Source organism: Pseudopipra pipra, chromosome 2, assembly GCF_036250125.1.
Source record: "Pseudopipra pipra isolate bDixPip1 chromosome 2, bDixPip1.hap1, whole genome shotgun sequence".
In the NCBI taxonomy this organism is placed as follows: domain Eukaryota; kingdom Metazoa; phylum Chordata; class Aves; order Passeriformes; family Pipridae; genus Pseudopipra; species Pseudopipra pipra.
Window position 1 is genome coordinate 4,118,981 of NC_087550.1, and position 20,019 is coordinate 4,138,999.

Consider the following 20,019-nt stretch of genomic DNA (forward strand, 5'->3'; position numbering starts at 1 on the left):
CATGTGTGTTGGCTTCAGTGGGGAGGCCATGTCGGCTCGGTTGGGGCTGGTGGGTGGGGGGAAGCAGTCACAAGGCGGTTTGATGGGAGCACACAGCAGTCCCTTGAGCAGCCAAGCCCCGAGACATCCCTCCTCCGCTGCAGGGCGGCTGCGCATCGTCTGGTCCTCAGGGGGAGCAGGAGCACCCACTGCAGCACTGCTGGTCCTGCTGCAGCAGCAGGACAGGCAGCAAAACTCACTCAGGCTGCCCCAAACCTGCCCATAGGAGCGTGCCAGGACATCAGGGATGCACACCTAACCACAGGGAGTGTACAGTGGGCTGGCAGAGATGCCTCCTGGCAAAGCTGCAACAGCTCTGGCCCAAGCTTGTCACCTGATACAGGGACACACTGCCACAGCACTGGGCACCTGTGGAGCTAAAACCTCTGCTGCTTAGCACAGAGACCAGAGCAGATGCACCCCAAGGCAACCTACTGCGGGGAGAAGGGGGGATGACAAGAGTTTTGTCATACAATTATTTTAGCAGAGAGTATTTTTTTGTTTTAAATGAATGTGGAAAAAAACCTGCTCAAACCCGACCTGTGTGAGCAGTGCGTTTTGCACAATTCCACAGCACTTCTGCACTGCAGGTAGGGATGCATCATGCTACTTCCCCATTTCAATCAGTGTGGGAATTCAAGACTCCTGATCAAATCCTTACTCACAGTAAAAGTGGGTAATGAGAATGAACAGGTTGCATTTTGCATCAACTTCTGTAGTGAACTATATTCTTCTGCTTTCATCAGTGTTACTAAAGATTACTTGCTTCACATTTGCTGTGCATAATTCTATATAAAAGAAGGGTTTTCTTCAAATCCAGGCTATGACACAGCAAAGTACTTACTGGTTTCGGAACAATTCAAAAAACAGTGTATCCCATTCAACAAAAAGACCTGACAGGCCTCTTTTAAATGTTATATTCTGTTATGGTATGAATTAAGGGAGATAGAAGGGAGAAGTATGAAGAGCCAGAGGGTGCATGGAGTCTGCAAGCTCCAACCTGCAAGAGAGGAGAAGCTCTACTAGGGTGGGAGGAGAGTTAATGCACCAAGGAATGGTGGCAGTGGAAGAGGGAAAGGCTGCCCAAGGGGGGGGCCTCCACACCTTTATGCAGGGAGTGCACATAAAGGCATAACAAAAGCCCAAATCTGACAAAAAGCAGCAGCAATAGGATTCACAATTTCAACACAGTTTACTACAGCTCTCGGGTGTGTTGTATAAAACATGTTTTAGTGCAACATAGTACAAAGTTTTTGTTGTTTTCTTAAAAAAAAAAAAATCCCAAACATTTTTCCACATCATGCATGGATAGGGTATCTCTCTTTCTTCTCAGGTTCATTACAGAAAGTTACAGCAGAGAGAGTGGTTTGAAAAGCTCCACGTTAAAACTCGTTACAGGAAGAGAGTCTGCCTTATAAAAACAGAGAGAAGTTTGAGACTGGGCAACACACTGCCAGAGCAATGGAGAAATGTCACTGGCAAGGTACATTCAGGGACCAGCATGGGAGCTGCTTCCCAGGACAGCCTGGGCTCTGTGCAGGAACCGCCAGGCTGGGAAGGGACCCGTTCCATCCAGGGGGATGGGGCCATGGGACAGCCCTGCAGGAGAGCCCTGCTGCGGGGCAGACAGGCTGGCGAGGAGGAGCGTGGCTCAGACGCAGAGCAGGGCTCTCCCAGGGAAGAATGGCTCCTGCTGACTTCATTTTCTCTTCTTCCTTGGAGTTGGAATGAGTCGCGGTCCCTGCCCGGGAGCAGTATGTACAGGAGATAGTACATATGAAACAATACCCACTGGCTGCAGCTGCTGCTGTTTGCACCTCGGTTCTTCATTTCCATTCACTTCTCACCCCACTCCTCTCTTTGCAGACACCTCAGCCAGAAAGGGAAGACAAGTGTGCGGGTGTGCGATACATACATACATATATAGGAGTGTGACTTTATGCATATGCTGGAGCCAGCAAGCAGTTACGTCTCGAGGAGGCAGACTTCACAGAGGGACGAGTGAAATTTGGGCTTCCCAGCAGAAGAAGAAATCTATGCTGTTCTGGTAGAGGCGCAGAGGTGACCAACTTCAAATGCCTTAGCACGGGGTGATCTGCAGCCACGTGGGTCCTCTCCCACACAGGAGAGAGGCTGCGTGGTGTAGATCTCCTACCTGAAGCTTCACCACCTCTGAAACACCAAGGCATCAGGGTCTGACTAGTGCTACAGAGCATCTGCTGAGGTCCCCTCTGTTCACAAAGAGCAGTCCGACCCTCCCAGAGAGGACAACGGCTGTGGGTATATGGCACCTCTCACACGTGAGGCAGGGGGGTCTTGTGGTTATGCCCATCCACCCCTGGTCGGCTTCAGCCACGCTGCAAAAATACAAATGGCCGGATTTGCCAGGAAGACATCGAGGAAGACAACAAAAGGCCGTTTTTGGCAAACATTTCCTTCCGCCAGACGTAACGCTTAGGCCGTAGGGGGGAGGAGGCGGTTTCCTCCACAGGACAGGGCAGGGGTTCTTGGCATCAGGGGTACAGGAGTTCAGGTGCCCCACGTGGCGAGAGCCCTGGTTTGGTTCATGAGAGCCATATCTTTCACAGAAAGAACAGCATTTCCTGCCACAGCAGCTCTTACAAGAGCAGGTGACTTTGCCAGGAGGGGGAGCTTACGGAGAAATGGTTTTTCCTCCTGAAGTCCCAGAAACGAAAATGAGCAGATGCACACACACACAGGGGAAGATTTCTCTTGGCCAAAGGGCAGGGAAGCCCCCAGGGTGCTGATGTGCTGCAGGCTCCTTGCCTTGTCCAGGCTTGCACCAGGAAGTAGTGCAAGCCACAGGAAAACTCGTGACCCGTGGTGGTGAACTGCATGTCCCCGCTGCATGGCACGTTTGCTACTGGGCTCCTTGGCTGAACCATCTGGGGACCATGAACCCAACCCGTGGAGCTTCCCCTTTCCTCCTTCCTAGAGTCATTACTTTGGTCATGTTGAAGCCTTCAGAGACTGGATCGAGCCTCTCATCCCCAAACGACTGGGGCACAGAGGGGATCCGCCTCATCAGAGGTGGCAGCATGGACACCAGGGAGGAACATGGCTCTGGTAAGCTGGACCACATGAGGACCCTCTTTGCTACCAACCAAGTCAGGGCTTTCAGGTGTCCTCCTTCCTTTCCCCCCTTCAGTTCTCTGAGACACACTAAACTGCTTTTGTCCTGATCACAAGCGCGCTGAATGTTCAGTCTCTCCAAGACCTGGGAACACTCCCAAAAGGTGAACTGCTCCCTCCTGAGAGAACAGTAAGGTGGACACAAGAAGAGGCTGAGGCTACAGCCAGTCTTTGCAATGGACCTCCCAGAAGACATCCCAGTTAACCCCTCTGGGGATAGACCTGGCTTTGTCTGTTTTGGAAGAGCACACCTTGAGAAAAGACCTTCTTCATCATGGCACTGAGTCTGAGAAGGAAAAACAGTCTGTTTTGGAAAACATACACATTTACTTCCAAAGAGATTGTCCGAGGACCAAACGACCCCTGGGAACTCCACACTGTGTGGAGGGCAGGGGAAGCCTACAGTTCTCTGTGTGACTGAAAAAGAAACAATAAAAAAATAACAGCCCAAAAGACAGCAACTGATGGGAGTAAAGTGAGTCCAAGAGGAACATCCTCTATGTACAGCAAGTGCCTCTGTTCAGTGGGATGAGGGGGTGCATTTCCCGGGTGCTGGAAGAAGTCTTGGACCTTCCCGCTCCTGCTGGCTGGGCACCCCACACAGCTCAGCCTCTGCATCAGAGCACAGACAGGGAAACAAATGAAACAAGAACAACAAAACCCACTCTTTCCTTGGGGTTCCCAGTGTGTCTCTGCTTTCCTCCCTCTGTGCGTCCCCCCAGGTGCCTCTGCCTCTTTAGTCCATGGTTCCCGGGTGGATGCTGAGCACTGGTGGCTCCAGGCAAGTGGGAGAGTAGTTGAGGTGGGGCTCTTTGATCCACAGCAAGGGGACCCCGTTCTTGCCCTCTGAGTTCTTGCTGGAGTTTCGGCTCTTGAATCGCACCAGGAGGATGGTGATGATCAAGATGCCGAAGATGGGGAAGGGGTAGAAGAACACGAAGTAGAAGAGGGCGTCGTTGGAGCAGATGACTGACTGCAGGGTGGAGCCTGGAAAGAGACACAGGACAGTCACATTTCACTGTTTGTTTGTAATGCAGGGCACAAAAACCTCTTCAGAAATGTTAAAAATCAGACGCTCATTAATCTGTGTCAATGCAGGAGGTGGGGCTCTGAGAAAAATACCAATGTTAGAAAACAGAGCAACAGAAGAAAGTTATCACAGGGCATGTTTCAGCTTTACCCCCAAGAGTCTAATGAGTGATACAGTCCTACCTGGTGGAGATTTTATAATATCTTATAAAGCAGGGAGCCTTGCAAAGCCTTGATTTCCTCAGTGCTGCTACACAAAAGCAGCAGCACCCCACAAGGTGCCCAGAAGGGCCCACAAAACCCTCATGACCTCAATTATCTCTGGGGCCTGTACACCACCTGAGACTCTTGTGCCACAGCCTGCACCCCTGTGCAGAGCTAATCCAACTTGCAGGGTGATTCCCAAAGGGAAGGGTTAAACCTCAGTGGGGGACAAGGTCTGCCCCTACTGAGTGAGACGCACCAGGTGGTAAGTGCCGTGGGTTGGGCAGCCCCAGCACAGAGCTCAGTGCAGTGTGGATACTCCAGCCAAAGCAAGAGCTGGGCAATGAGCCATCGAGCTGATTTGGAAAAGCACTTGGCACCACAGACTTGCCCCAGTGCAGGTGAGACCCAGGTCCCACTCACTCCTTGGCCTTTTTCTCTTGGCTGAACCGAAGACGCAGGGGATGGCAGGGCCACGACCCCAAGGCAGTCGTCACCTCTCCTCACCTGCGCCCTGCACGTGAACAGCGACCGTGCCCGACTCCTCCTCTGCCAGCCGGTACCACACGCCGTTGGGGTCTGCCAGCCACTCCTCCACGCGGCACGAGTAGTTGCCCGTGTCGGCCCCGCCAGCCTGCAGCACCGTCAGCCGGAAAAGCACGGCCGAGAGCCTCTGGAAGCGCAGGCGGCCCTCCCAGCGACCGGCCTCAGGGCTGAACACGGCGTCGGGGCCCACGCTCAGCACCGCTTCCCTCTCCTCCTCCTCCTCCTCCTCCTGCTGTTCTGCATGGTCGCCCGCCTCTTTGGCCCGCAGGCTGTACCACGTCACTGCAAAGTGGGACTCTGGGCTGGAGCGGGACAGGATGCTGCAGTCCAGCGGGAAGGACTCCTTCTCCTGCACCGTGAGGTTGGCGGTGGCTGTGTCCACCTGCAGGGTGGGATCTGAGGTGACAAAAGGGGAGAGGTGAGCGCTGAGCAAGATGCTGTTGTCAAAGCCATCCCGCAAACTTGACTGGCACGAACCTGGTGCTGGGCATGATCCAGACGGAACCCAAAGGCTTGATGCAGCCTGCCAAGACCTCTGTGGTCAACCCCACAGACACAGCATCGTACCCCCCTGCCCATACAGACCCTCACACCAGCTGAGGGGGGTGTGTGGGAGAGGACAAAGCTGCCGCAGCTCATCCCAACACACTACAAGAATGTGTCAGGAGATACCAGAGTTTGGTGCCTGTGCTGAGGAGCAATGTACTGCTCCTCCCCAGCTACTCCTGCAAAAAGCATTGCACTCCCTGCTTATTCTTTATTGCTCTGAGAGCACTCAGAGGACTTGAAAATCAGTATGACAGAAGAGGAGAGGATTTTTTCCAGCAGTTTGGAAAGTTATTTAGGTAAGAGGCTCCTCCATGGAGATGGCCTCAACACTGACAAAGCAAGGACACTCCAAAAGTCTTCCTCTCTTGCTTTTTTTCCCCTCTAGTGCTTTCTGCGAGGCTAAAGAGATGTTTTTACCTAACTGAGATACAGTGGCCAGAACGCAAGACGAGTTGATTAAAGGCTGACTTCAAGAGCAATTAACATTTGGTTTAGTCATCTTGCCAGGGAACACGTACTCCAGGGATCACAATCAGTCTGGATCTAAGCTTTCATTTAAAGATTAAAAAGCCCTTCCCGATGCAGCAGCTGAGCAGGAAGGACCAGCCAACAGCTCACTGAAGAGAGGTGCTTTCTCCTCCAGCAAGGATAGCTGGGCAAGACCTCCCCTGTGCAGACCCTGGGTGTCCCTGCAGGAGGGGGCTGCTGTCCCCCAGCTCTCATCAGCCCCAGGGCTGCTGTGCCCAGTGGGCTTCTCATTATGGCCCCTGCCCAATGCTTATTTTAAACGGTCCCACAAGGAAAACCTTCATTAAGGCCAGAGCTCTTCAGGTCGTAGGCAACGTGAGTATTTTCAGTTCACATCTTCCCCAGGAAGACTCCTGAGCAGAAGCAGAAATGAGGTAAATCCTGAGATTTCAGGGACTACTGAGGTGAAAGGGAGGAAGGGAAGGAAATGGCTTGTCAAAACCAACATAAAGCCTCTCCCATCTCAGCAGAAAGAGGAGAACTGCTGTCTGAAGGTGCTCAGAGGTTTTTTTTCCCCCCTCTTTGCTCATGATTATAGTCCTGATAGATGAGCATGGAGATCCTCGCTAATGAGACATGAGTCACAAGCAAGATTAGTCATTTTGTTAAGTACTGACTGCTATGAAACAAAAACAAACAACAACAAAGCACTTCTAGAAAAAAATTATCTCCTCTCTTCTTCCCACTCCACATCCTTCTGCAACTCAAAATGAGCCTCAAGGATTTTCAGAGTTCACTCTGAAATTGGCAATTTTCTCAGACTGGATGGAGAGCTGCACTTACAGCCGAGCGGGCATGCAGGGCACAGGGACTGCCTGGGGAGGTGTCTCTGTCCGAGCCACTTTGGCCAGCAAAACTTCCCGAGCAAGGACCTGGCAGGTAGGAGCTCTGCTGTCCCATGAGAATGCTCCTCCTCCACAGCACAAATCTCTGCCAGGAATGACCACAAAAGCCTTTCCAGAACCTCACCCTTTTGCCAGCTCTGCTGCAGAGTTAAGAGGCTGACACCTCACTGGAATGGGCAGGCATGAAGCACCACAGCAGTACTTGCAGAGTGGATGCTTTACAGGCTGGAAAAGTACCCAGTGAATGAGGACTGTGCTGTAATTTGACCCACAGCCTTTAAGGCAGACATTTAATCTTGAGTCATATGCCTCAAAAACTAGGGAATCTGTATTTGCAAAGGTAAACTGCCCTTGCAGCTTATCTTAGCAGCAATTTAGCAGAGTGCTCTGGAAAACTGCTTTTGAGGGTTTAGGAGTCCATCAGTGCTGGTCAGTCTCAAGAACTGCCTTTTAGAAGTACAGGAGCAGACAATTCCACTGTGTCCTAAGATAAGCAAGTGGGCCAGAAGAGCAGCTTGGCTGAACAGGAACGTCTTGTGGAGCCCAAGGGGGGAAGGAAATTGTATGATCTCTGGAAGGGAGGTCAGGCTTCCTAAGAAGATTACACAGCTGTGATTCATGTATGTGGGGAGAAGACACAAAAGGCCAAAGCTCATCTAGAGTTGAAACTCACCAGTGCTGTGTCAGCTAACAAGAAGGGCTTTTTTAAGGATGTTAATAGTCTAAAGAAAATGCTGGACTGATACTTGTTGATGATGGTCACCTGATTAACAGGGATGAAGAACAAGCAGAGGCATTCAATGCTTTTTTGCCTCAGTCTTTAACAATACTGACAGACCTTGGGGTGCCCACCCCCCTGAGTCAGAGTACCACCAGTGTGGGAACAGCACCTTTCTATCTGCAGACACTGAAATTGTGAGGGATCAGCTGTATCATCTGAATGTTCACAAGGCCAAGGGGCCTGATGGGATTCATCTCAGAGTACTGAAAGAGCTAGCAGATGTTATGGCAGGACCCCTCTTGAACACAATCCAAAGGCCTTGGGAGTCTGGGGAGGTCCCTGCTGACTGGAAGGTGGCCAACATTATTCCAATCTACAAGAAGGACATGAGGGAAGACTCAGGAAGCTACAGACCTGTTAGTCTAACCTCAGTTTCTGGAAAAATTATGGAGAAGATTATACTGGGTATTACTGAAAGGCATTTAAAGAGCAACACAATCACCAGGCACAGAAACATGGGTTCACAAAGAGAAAGTCCTGTTTAACTAAATATCTTTCTATGATAAGGTCACTCGCCCAGTGGATGAAGGGAAGGCACTGGATGCAGTTTTTCTGCATTTTAGTAAGGCTTTTCATACTGTCCCTCACAGCATCCTTTCACCTGTCCAGCTGTGGGATGAGCGGGTTCATGGTGCACTGGGTAAGGAACTGGCTGAAGAGCAGGGCTCAAAAGGTGGTAGTGAATGTGGCTACATCTGGCTGGTGACTTGTCACCAGGGGAGTTCCTCAGGGTTCAATGTATTTATCAAAGATCTGGATGCAGGAGTTGAATGCACTATTAGCAAGCTTTCCGACAATACCAAACTGGGAGGTTCTGTTGACTCTCTTGAGGAACAAGAGGCCTCATGGAGCGATCGAGATAGATTAGAGCACTGTACTTTGATTAATGGAATGAAAAATTTAACAAGTTGAAATGTCTGGATTTTGCACCTAGGACAGAGTAATGCCAGGCACAAATAAAACTGGGAGAGACGTGGCTGGAGAAAGGTCCTGCAAAAAGGGATCTGGGGGCGCTGGTTGACAGCGAGCTCAATATGAGTCAGCAGTGTGCCTCTGCTCTTTTCCTGCAAGGACTTTGCCCCTGGGGCACACACCTGGGAAGCACAGGTAGCTTCTTCCGTCTTACTCTCAGTCAAAACACGAGTAAAATCAGAAGCCTATCCTATTAAACCTACCAAAAGTGTTGAAAAAAAAATAACTTGCGGATGCAGTGGTGACAAAATCCCAAGCCCATCTGGCCGTGTTTGCAGGACTTGCTCTATACCCTTCCCAGAAAAGCAAGGGTGCACCCAAGAAGACAAGTCAAAAAGGATGAGCACGGTCTGTCGCGCAGCAGTCCTGCCCTCAGTCCAGACCCACTGCTGCTGACAGATGGTGCCTCGTGCATTTGCTCCAAGAGGGCACAGCGCTGCTCAAAGCCGATGGCACGAAATCCTCCTCACCTGGCTGCTTGACAGTGAGGGTGATGAGCCCGGAGATGTCCTCTGCCCGCTTGTACCAGCGGTCGCTGGGGTCGAGCAGCCACTCCTCCACGAGGCAGTTGTAGGCCCCGCTGTCCCGCACCGTGGCGTTTTGGATGGAGAGGAGGAAGAGACCCAGGGATGGGCTCTCCAGGTGCAGCCGGCCTCGCAGGTCTCCTGGTGTAGCCAGGTCCCCATAGTGCAGGGTGCTCTGCCGGCTCAGCCAGGCCACCACCTCCTTCTCCGGGTGGCCCGGCCGCCACACGTACCACTCCACCGAGAGCTGGGATGAGGGGCTGGTCCGGTTGCTCACCAGGCACTCCAGGGTCACCCAGTCGTTCTCCAGCACCGTGATGTTCTTGTGGGTCTGGTTCACCTGCAGGCGGTTATCTGTGGAAAAGGCCGTTAGAAACAAGAGGTGACCGAGGGCTTGCAAGGGTCTTTTGTCTCCCCACAAGCCTTTTCCTGCACGGCCACAATCCTGGAGTGTGATGAAAGCAATGAGGAACTAGAGGAAGAAACTGATGGAGAAAGGAAAGGAACAAAAAGAAAAAGAGGAAAAGAAAATAGGACTCATGTTTTTTTAGGGTCTTCTGAAAATCTCAGGCTAGACACCAACAATGCCCCATTCGGTGTGGGGAACTGGAAACTCGCAATCTCCCAGTAGGACCTGGGAGGTCCTACGTGCACAGACACCTTATGAAGGGAGATCACAATTCATTCTTTTCTCACTCTCCTCCTGGGGAAAGGCAGTAGCCTGGTCACACCCCAACCAGTAAGCCCTGCTGTTATGGAAAAAAAAGGAAAAAAGCAAGGTGGAGAACAGACAGCTGATTACAGGGAACCGCCACTGCAAAACGAGAAGTGGCATAAGGGCAAAGTGACACATAGTGTTCTGCTGTCTTGGGAATGTCCCTGGTTTTTGCTCCACAATTTCATTGATAACACAGTGGGGATGAGTGGAATCAGCTCATTTATGCGAAATGACGTGTTGTACACTCCTAACTCCTTCATGACATCTTTCCAGGGGCACTGCCAGGACTTCCCTGGGACGGCTGCTTCAGCAAGCAAGAGACACCATACTTCCCAGAGAGAGGTGGGTGATGCAGAGGGGGCAGATCACAGCTTTCCCTTCCCTGACCACCTCTCAGCTGTCTTGGAACTTTGCAGACAGAAATGAGGAGTGGGGACTGGTGGCAAGCAGCACACTGTGGCCTGCTGCGCTTCCAGAAACAGGCACCTGGAGCAAGCAAGGACAAGGCAGGGTTCCTCATGAAGTACCAATGCTCTGCCTCAGCAGCACACATTGGGCGCAAGCTGCTCTCAAGAGACAGTGCTTGCCTCCCTGCCTCTCCCTTTGCACAAAGGAAGGCTCTGTCCCAGCTTGTGGGGGCCATATTCCATATTTAGCTCCTTCATCAGCCCACCTTTACCAGTGCTGTCCACTGCCACAGAAATCACTAGCAGAGCAGATTTCTCCTTTCCTGGCAGCCAGCTCCCCACCTCATTAAACTTGTCATTCCCATCTCATGTGCACAGCACAGAGGGAAAAGAGACAAGGCTCCCTGTGCCTGCCAGGATACAGGCACTGAGTAAAATTAAACTGTGTGCAAGACATAAAAATGCTTTCCTAGGCAGGCACACACCGGTTCTCTCTCAGTAGGTCGCTAGTCGACACTCTTGCTACATGATGCTCTTGAGGATAATGAAACCTGGCTGGATACAGTGGCCCTCTAGACTGTGGGGGATGGACAGCCTTCATGTGGGGACACTGAAATGCACACCAGCCCAACCTAAAGGAATGAGGGTCACATCAAAGGAGGGAAAACGCTCCTTTTGTGCAGGGACGTGCAGGAATGAGGATGCAAGGAGAGGGTGACAAGGCTGCAGTGGAAAGAAGAGCAGAGGATCCTTGTTGCCCCAGAAAAGCTTGCCAAGCGCACGGGAGTCGATGCCAAGAGGGCCCCACTGGCAGAAGCACGTGGTACCTGGCTGCTTGACGGTGACCTCTGTCCGCCCCGACACCTCCTCTGCCAGCTTGTACCAGGCGTGGTTGGGGCTGAGCAGCCACTCCTCCACGTGGCAGTAGTAGCTGCCGCTGTCTCGGACCTCCGCCCGCTGCACCGTCAGGCTGAAGAGCCCCCCGGACGCGGAGCGCTCGAACTGCAGCCGGCCCCGCAACCCCTCCTCCTCCGCATAGGTGCCGTACTCGAAGGCCGAGCTGTGCGTGGTCTTCAGGATGAGCTTGCCATCGGCGTCCGAGGGCTTGTGGACGTACCACAGCACAGCAAAGTGCGAGTCGGGGCTGGTCTGGGACTTCACCGAGCAGTTGAGGGGGATGGGCCGGTTCTCCACCAGGGTGATGCTCCGCTTCGACTTGCTCACCTGCAGCTTGGTCACTGTGAGGGAGAAAGGGCAGAGGATGGGTCATTAACACAGAAAAGAAACTCACCTGATTTGGGATAGGCCAGTGAGTACCTCCAAAACTGCAGGCATGGCTGTTCTGGCCAGGGTACCCCCAAAACTGCAGGCATGGCTACTCTTGCCAGGGTCCCGCTTGCCTTTAAGACAAAGGCATTTATTTAGATATTCTTCTACCAAATCTTCTTTCCTCTCTCTCTCCTACTCTACTCCTGGATCCTCCCACTGTATCCCTCAGCAAGAGGCTGCTTTTTCACAGTTTGACCTTTAAAAGAGTCTCTTTCTTAACTCACAGTGGTCTCAGGCACCAAACATAGCAAGAACACTACACCCAAACTCAGTGGTTTTTCTGATGGGGAAATCATACCATTTGCACCTCAGGGCAATGAACTGTAGACCAGTTCCAGAGAAAACCATTTCCATGACGAGTGAATTAACAAGACTCTACCACTGTCACATGCCAGCCATCTCGGTGAGACACAACCCCCACACATGTAATACCTACGGGAGCAAACACAGGCACAACTGGAAAAGAAGAAAGAACACCAGACTGTAAGAGATCAGCAGGGAGCAAGTTCTGCTCCCACGTCCAGGAGATCTGGCTCCAGGTCCACCACAGACTGCACAGCCTGGGACAAGTCACAGGTATGTCACCTCCCTTGGCTTCCCAAGCACAACTGCAGCTGCCACGCAGGTAGCGAAGCGGTCACACAGCGCCGAGGATGACACAGTAATGTCATGAGCTCTTGTCCCTGCACGGAGAGAGACACAGGGGTTTCCACTTCCTCTCTCCCTGCAGGATCAGAAGCCAGAGCCTTCGCTGCAGTGTGTGCTCAGGCTGTGCTTGTCACCCAAGCCTTGGCCCAAGGCGCTCCCGTCAGCACAGGAGGGCACGAAGCGCCCTCCTGTGACACTTGTGCTTGCTGTGCCCTGGAGCCCTGCCGGACACAGACAGGGGAGAGGGGCAACCCAGCCAGGCAGACACACCACTCCTCCCAGCAGCTCTGCCACCACGGTCCTCCCCTCCTTTGCCTCTCCTCACAAGGCAGCTCCCCTGTGGAAGGGGAAATGCTGTCTTGCCGCCAGGCGAAGGGATTCTGCTGGCAAGCAGCAAATCTCTTAACAAAACCTAACTGAGAGCACAGGGCACAAGTGGCACGACAAGAGTGCGGCCCCACAGGCACGAACAACGGAAGGCTGCCAGGGGAGCTGTGCCCATCCACACCCTGGAAACACATCCCACGCATCCTGCTTTTGCGAGAAAGCAACGTTGTCTCCTCTCCCTTACCGAGGCATGGGCTCCTTGCTTTCCATCACGCTTTGCTTCCAGCTTCCCTTGGGCACCAGGGGCTCGGATGCCTGTCGGCACAAGTGATGAGTGATGGTGCCAAGGGAGAGAACGGGCACAGGCAAACAACTTCAAATGGGAGGAACTCCCACCACAGCGACACTTTCTGCTCCAACACAGCATCTGAGACAGGCATCCTGGTACCGCATCAGACGTTCCCCTGGAGCCTGGATTGCCCGTGGCTTTAATCAGTATGCTAATAAAGACTCCATGGCTGTGGTATGGCATGCAGACACTGGAGGAAGGGAAGGAGGGAAATCGTCCCTTGTTTTACCTCCCTAAGGACTGCAACCTAATGGAAAGATTCAGCATCACCCTGTTGTATTTCTGCCACACCCCAGACACACTTCTTCCCTTTTGTTTCGCTTTAGGATGGCAGCTTTAGCCACCACACCCACACTCATCCCACCTTCTTGGCTCACCATTGGTTAAGAATGGTTGTTTTGAGCATTAATCAATTTTCCAAGTCCCTGGGAGATGAACCAATAAAGGGGGAAGGTGATTCTCAGCAGTTTCCTTTCTCCCCCAGCCCCCTTTCCAAACAGTTTATTTTTAATTGGTACTGGATTATTTTCTGCAACCGTTACTAAGGAAACCTCTGTTACTATAGCAACTGTGTATGTTAAGTCAGTAGCCCTATATCTATTAAAATGCAGTATATACACACGCCGTGTGTGTGATGGGGTTGCTCAATATCAACACACCCACACAGACAAAGCCAGGGCCTGCACAGAGCAGAACTGCTGAGATGCCAGCACCCCTCAGTGCTCTTCTCACATCGTAGCACCTCTAGGAGATGAGAACAAGGAGGATGGGCACGGAGTAATTCTGAGCCTGGTGTTTGGGGCAACAGACCTGCACCTTGCACATGACAGATGTATTTCACCGAAGCAGCAAGGGCTTGTTCCCAGACCATAATCACAGCAATTCTCACTGTGCAGAAACAGCACCGACCCCCCAGGTCATCCAAAGACCCTTAGACTGCCCCTGTGCAGCTCTCCCCACTTCCATTCAACCTTTGGGAAGAGGTCTTCTTTTGTGGGGGTGAGAGTGATGAGGAAGTAATCTTCTTAACTCCAGCAAAAACGAGATCTTAAATTCCATGTGCGCACCTCAGCTCTCCAAGCCATCCCTGGCAGCCACTGCAGCCCGCAGTCAGGAATTTGCCCACAAATTGCACTGAGTCCCCCAGATACTGATGAGATGATCACTTCTGCTGCTGCTACCAGTCCAGCCAGCCCTGGCAGGGAATGACAGGCTTTCCCTTTGCTGGCCCGCAGACACTTGCAGAGGTTCGCAACACCGTGCGCAAAGTCTCCTCTAGATTAGAGGTATCAGTGATATGTAATGACACCCCTGCCAATGCACTTTTCACCAAACATGACTTATTTTCCTAACTCAGGCACACCACAGAAGATGCAGGTTTAGGTTTTGTTTCCCCTCCCACAGAACAAGAGAGGACATTCTCAGTCTTTTCCGACGTGTGAACGCCAAATGCTTCCAGATCCAGGTGCTGGCTCCTGCATAGTGTACACGCACCCACCTCTTCTTCATTACCTTTTGCAGATCCTATAGGAATAATTCACGGCTTTTACAGACCACAGGCTGAAAACTACCATGCTGGAAGCACTGTGGCACACAGGTTTACCTTGGGGCAGCTTCGCCTTTGGGCTGTTGGCTGGTTCATTTGCTCGTGCAGGGGAGAGATCCTCTGCCCGCAGTCTGGTTAAGACATGGGAAGCTTTGTGGTGCAACCCACACTTCTGCTATCCCACAGGAACGACCATCAGCCACCATTCACAGACATGCAAATTAATCCAAAAGGCTCATTTTGCATTTGGGAAAAAATATTTAAAAGAAGGGAAAAAATAATCCTGAAGTTAGTGGTCCAGGGTGATGAGAACAGTCCAGTACAATGCCAGGAGTCCATCTCTCCCCATTCTGGTGATAACTCTACTCCAGTCTCTCTGTGCCCTGTGCAGCTTGCCAGGTCATGTTTAAAGATGCTGCCATGACATGGAAATGATTGTAAACGAGTGAGATTGCAAGAAGTCTGACACCCCAGGCACTGAGCCAGCTAAACCTCACCTACCTGACACAGGGGAAACTCCCTTTCCTGGCTTGAGGATTTGCCTGGGCAGAGAGCCAGTAAAGGGCTTGGCCTTCAAATACAGAGTTGATCCAGGCTGCCCCAGGGGCTGGGGTTTCGGTGACCCATGGCAGGGCTGCTCCAGCTCTCCGTCAAGCAGCAGAGGTGGTGGGGACAGCGGTGTGAACAGGCAGGGTTACGCGGCGTTTTCTGCTGTGCTGTCAAGAGGCTGATGTTCTCTTAACAGCCTCCCGAACATCTGCTTAGTGAGGGAAACAGGTGCGTGTGTCTAGGTGAAGTTATCGTGCATATCATCTGCAAACCGTAATCCTGTTGCCACAATGTCTCCTGGCTCCCTGGAGAGTGCCAGTAAAGAGGATATCGTACCTTGATGTACTGTAATTGGCCCTGCATATGCTATTAAGGCTTTCAATTTACACCGGCAACAAGTCATGGTTACAACCCTCTTAGTTTCTTTAAGCCAGGGTTTCCCAGCCCCTGTGAAGCCACGGAAAACGCGTGAGGAACGTGTGTAGGTGCCAAACGCTGCAGTGGTGCTCAGGCAGGGTCCTAGCAGGCAGCACCAGGACAGGAGCTCTCTGAGGGCATCCTAAAGCAACTGCTGGAGCAGCTTCAGGAGGTTCAATGGGTGATGACTCCAGAGCCTGATCAGGACATGGGGGATGGTTGTTACACGCTTGTTGGGGTGGAGAGGCTGGCAAAGATGTTTGGTGTCCACAGCAAGCCCATACACTTACTTAGACACTTCACCTCACAGACAGTCCTTCAGCACCACAGTCCCCTTGCACTAATTCCCAGGCTGAGAAAAATGTCCTCACTCACAGATACCCTTTGTCTCAGGATGCCTGTGGCATCTTCTGGTCCTCAAAGTTTGCACCTGTGGCTGGGGGGCCAGGTCAGTCACACCTTACAACCACAGCAGGCTATGACACAGATAGGTCCTCTACAAGCTGATACTTAGTAGGGGTTTTCCACACACCATCAAGCAGGCAATCATTCTCCTCCAGCTGAGCATGTGGTAAGCACAGTTATACAAATATTTGGGGGAAGGGAAAAGCAGTCATCAGAGGAGGAGGACAGAGACAGTGATGTGATTCACAGCTTTTCTGCTGACTTGCCGCCATACTGAAGCCACTCGTCTCCCTCTCCTCTGTTTCCTAATCATCAAGCTGGGGTTGCAACACTTACCTTTAGCAAAGTGGTTTGCAACCTGTACCTAAAAATGCTGTGATGAAAAGATGCCCCATCTCAGACTCCTTACATCATCTTGCCTTGTAGGCAGCAAGAAAATAAAACAGCAGTTTACTTGCCACCTGGGAGCCACTATTACCAAATCATGGGAATGGCAACGTTTAATTGCATCTGAAGATACTGTTCCTCCAAAAGAGCCCCATACAAACCCCCAGGATGCTGCCCTGCAGGGAAGGAGGAGAAGGGCAGTCAGGGGAGGAGTGAGCTCCACATGAGCCAGCAGCCATGGCACAGAGGGAGTGGGCAGGAGGATGGCCACCACCAGCCCACAGAGCCACCAGGGAGCCCTGTCACCACAGTGGGGAGGCAGCGTTCCACTTTGGAGGCTGCTGCCCTCTGGGGAGAGCTCCTCCAGAAGACACTCTCGCCTGGAGAGAGCTGATGAAGTGTTGCAAAAAGTTTTCCCGGGGAACGTCCTACTTTTAAAAGCCTCCACTGGGATTTCACTGTGCTGAGGTGTGTGCGCAGGGGCGAGCAGAAACGAGGCCAACCCAACCTGAACCCAGCCCTGGTTTAACACCATGCACTGGGTTTAGCAGGCTGATCAGGAGAGACTCCTTTCCAGGAGCACAGCCCCAAGGTGACCTCCTGCAAGGAACCCATCTCTCCCCAGCACCCTCAGTGTACAACCCTGAAGGGCGCTGGCCAGGCTTTTGGCTCAAACTCAGTCATCCCTCCAGCCTGTGATCACAAACCAGAGGTGCCTCATCGTTTCCCTCACTATGGCCCAGAAAGCACTTGGTGTCAGAATTCCCCTCTGGGGGATGTTTGCCTGGGATTCAAGAGACCAGCGTGCAGGTCACTGCCACAGGCTTAGACATGTACTAATGCTCAGTCCTCTGCCAGCCCTTCTCCCTTCCACAAAGCACGGCTGAAGAGCCTCCTCCACCTCTGCAGACACTGCAAGGGCTCCTGCATCAATGACTGTGGGGAACTGGGGCAATGGGAGTCAAGCAAGCACACACCAGCCCTCTGACTCAGCACGGTGAGAGCTGGGTGACTCACGTTTGTTAGGTTATTTGAAAGCAAACCGGTGTTCAAAAGGGAAAGATGTGCAAGCCCTTTCAGAGAAGAGGCATCAGAGGAAAGGCATTTGCAAAGGGAAGAAGATGAGGCACTCCTCGGAGGACTGTGCTCATTAGGCTTAACCGCAGCACAGAAGGAATCACAGCAAAGACAAAGACGTCCAGCAACAGGGCAACCTCCCCAGAGATGCCAGGAACATGGCAGCACAGCTCCTGACTCTCGCTATTCTCTTTTAACAGAACACAATTCCTCCTGAAACTGGATTAGTGGGATTGCAAATTGCATTAGCCAACCTGGGAGGCTGCTGGTGCAACAGGAGCAGGAGAAAGGGAAATAGCATTAGACTTTGCCTGCCATTATTACTGCCATTATTAACTTGTCACTTTACTGTAGTGTTCCTATAACAATGAATTATTGCCTGCAAACAGGCTGACATGATTGAATTACTGGGAGAGCAGCTCCACAGGAAGGAAAGACAACATTAACCCTTTCCTGAGGAAGACTCAGCTGCTGCCCCCTCCCAAGCAAGCAGACAAAAGAGGCTTTGACTTTGAACATCACCAAGTGACCTGCATTTCAACATGTTCAGGAAGCTGCTGCAAGGTCCACAGCCCAGCAGGCAGCCCAGACATCCCCCAGTCTCCCAGCCTGCTGCTGCAGCAAGATGAGCTGGGTACTCAAACAGCTGTGCATGTCCATGCTGACCATCACCCGCCCAACATCCAGCCCCAGGCACAGGCACGGGCTCTGAAGGACACTGCACTACTGCAGCTTGGGAAGCACAGCTTGGTGCACTCAAAATACTGCACAGGGAGCTGTGGCAAAGCAGAACAGGCATCTCCCCTCAAACCCTGTGGTGGGACCCACTTGCTCATCCACACCCCTGCCAGCTGCAGCCCCACAGAAGGTGAGCACCACAAGCAGCCTAACGCCCTCCCCCTCCTCGAAATCAGCACAGTCAGCCTGCAGACCCACCAAACACAGAGGCAGTGGGTCAAATCCATCGCTGCACGCCTCATGCCGTGGCACAAAGACTGCAGGCAGTGACAAGGACATCTGCTCAGCTAGGGAACAGCCTGGGATTACCAGCCATGCCATGCCTGAGCCTGTGGAGCAGCCAGCAAACTAGCAGGTAACCAAGTGAGGCCTTGGGGAGGAATGCATATGTGACCCAGAAAGTCTCTTTAAAGCCCAGAAGCCATACATCTGTCAGCATATACAGAAAAGGCTGTGTGTGTAGCTGCAAAGAGGGAGAAAGCTGGGAAACCCACAGCCTCCCAGGTCCAGCCATGTATAAGCCAGAGACCACCAGCTGGGATGTGCCACTGGCCTGGAAAAAGCAAGACCTTCCCCAAGAAACTGAAACCACATCTCTGTAAAGGACAGCAAGAAACAAACATACCCCAAAGCAAAATGCCCCACAAACCTAAAATCAGAAACTCTCCTGCAAAACCCTAAAAGGCACATAAAAGTTCTGCAAAAGAGAGAGGAGGGGAGGGAGGAATAAAAGATTCCCAGCGTGAGTTGTGCCTGCTGTCAGAAAACAATATATGGCTCACTGATCACTTGTAAATTAAAATATGGAGATAGGATCACTGGAAGATAAATTCAGTACCAAGCTACAGCCACTGAGGATAAAGAAAGAAAAAAATAACATACCAACATGTTTAATCAACTCCTTGTCAGAAAGATTTCAAACAAAGGAGCACTCCCTCAATTAGGGGGGAAAAAAAGTAATTAAATGCACCCAAAGAGCAAGTTGTAACACACACAGAGAGCAGCACCACACACCAACTCCCATGCCTTCTGGAGGCTGGCTGTGAACGGCTTGGATTTCCTAACAGGGTGTCACAAAAACACTCGACAATTTTGTGTAGGCGCACGCCAAGAGTACAACTGCACAACTGCTGAAAAGCTGACTGCTGGGCAGGGAGGGATGAGCTGCTGAGGGCGGTGTGAAATGTCACCTTCTTGCCATGCAGAGAGCAAGGTCTCCAGACGGACCTCAGGCAGGATCGGGAGATCTTTCGGATGCTGCCCGCATCGGCCCTGCCAGCCCCGGGTTGTCAGCGCTGCCCTCTGTGCAAACAGAAAGTCCTCTGAGAAGGACCCAGCTGAATCCACCCAAGCACTACCTCATTCCACTCACCTTCAACTATTCCCTTCCACTGGGCCAGTTTTCTGCAGGTTTACTGAACTGAGCTGGCACAGAGTGGGACTGATGCTGGCACAAGGAATGGGACAGGACCCTGCAGCCAGCAGCACACATCAGGGATGAGGATCACCTCCTCCTGTGCAACCAAGGGCTGCATCAGCTCCACCTGCACCCTGAATGCTCATGGTGCTGCTGCCTCCATAACTGGCAAATTTGACTGCTGTGCAGAAGAACAGTCGAGTGAGACAAGCCATCTGTTGCTTAACAAATTGTCTTGAATGTCTTAAGAACCAAGGAAATATTTCAGCAGGATGGGCTACAGATCCCTGTTTCTCTGTTATATGCAACTATAGGAATTTTCTTTACCAGCATCCCAAATGCCTATTTAAGAAAGTAAGATGGCCCTGAGAGACAGCTTTTATGTACACATGTTAAAATAAAACACCCTGAGCCATAGGGTCAGCATATTTGGGGCCTGCCATTTTGCTGTAAGGAAGCAGATCTCAGGTTCAGCAAACCCAGGAATTCAGTCTTCAACCAATGCCAGAACAAGCAGAAATACCAAAATAATCAG

At 51.8% G+C, this 20,019-nt stretch overlaps 1 protein-coding gene across 2 annotated transcripts in view; it reads right to left on the reverse strand.

Annotated features, from left to right (window-relative positions):
• Positions 1-1,212: 1,212 nt before the first annotated feature.
• IGSF3 (immunoglobulin superfamily member 3) overlaps positions 1,213-20,019 on the reverse strand; it is a 94,744-nt gene continuing 75,937 nt past the window's right edge. For both annotated transcript variants that reach the window (XM_064643404.1, XM_064643399.1), the window contains 4 exons: positions 11,123-11,533; positions 9,117-9,524; positions 4,933-5,367; positions 1,213-4,179 (listed from right to left, as the gene is read on the reverse strand). In XM_064643404.1, coding sequence (XP_064499474.1) covers positions 3,929-4,179; positions 4,933-5,367; positions 9,117-9,524; positions 11,123-11,533 — 1,505 coding nt within the window. In that variant the 3' untranslated portion in view covers positions 1,213-3,928. The remainder of the gene's footprint in view (positions 4,180-4,932; positions 5,368-9,116; positions 9,525-11,122; positions 11,534-20,019) is intronic.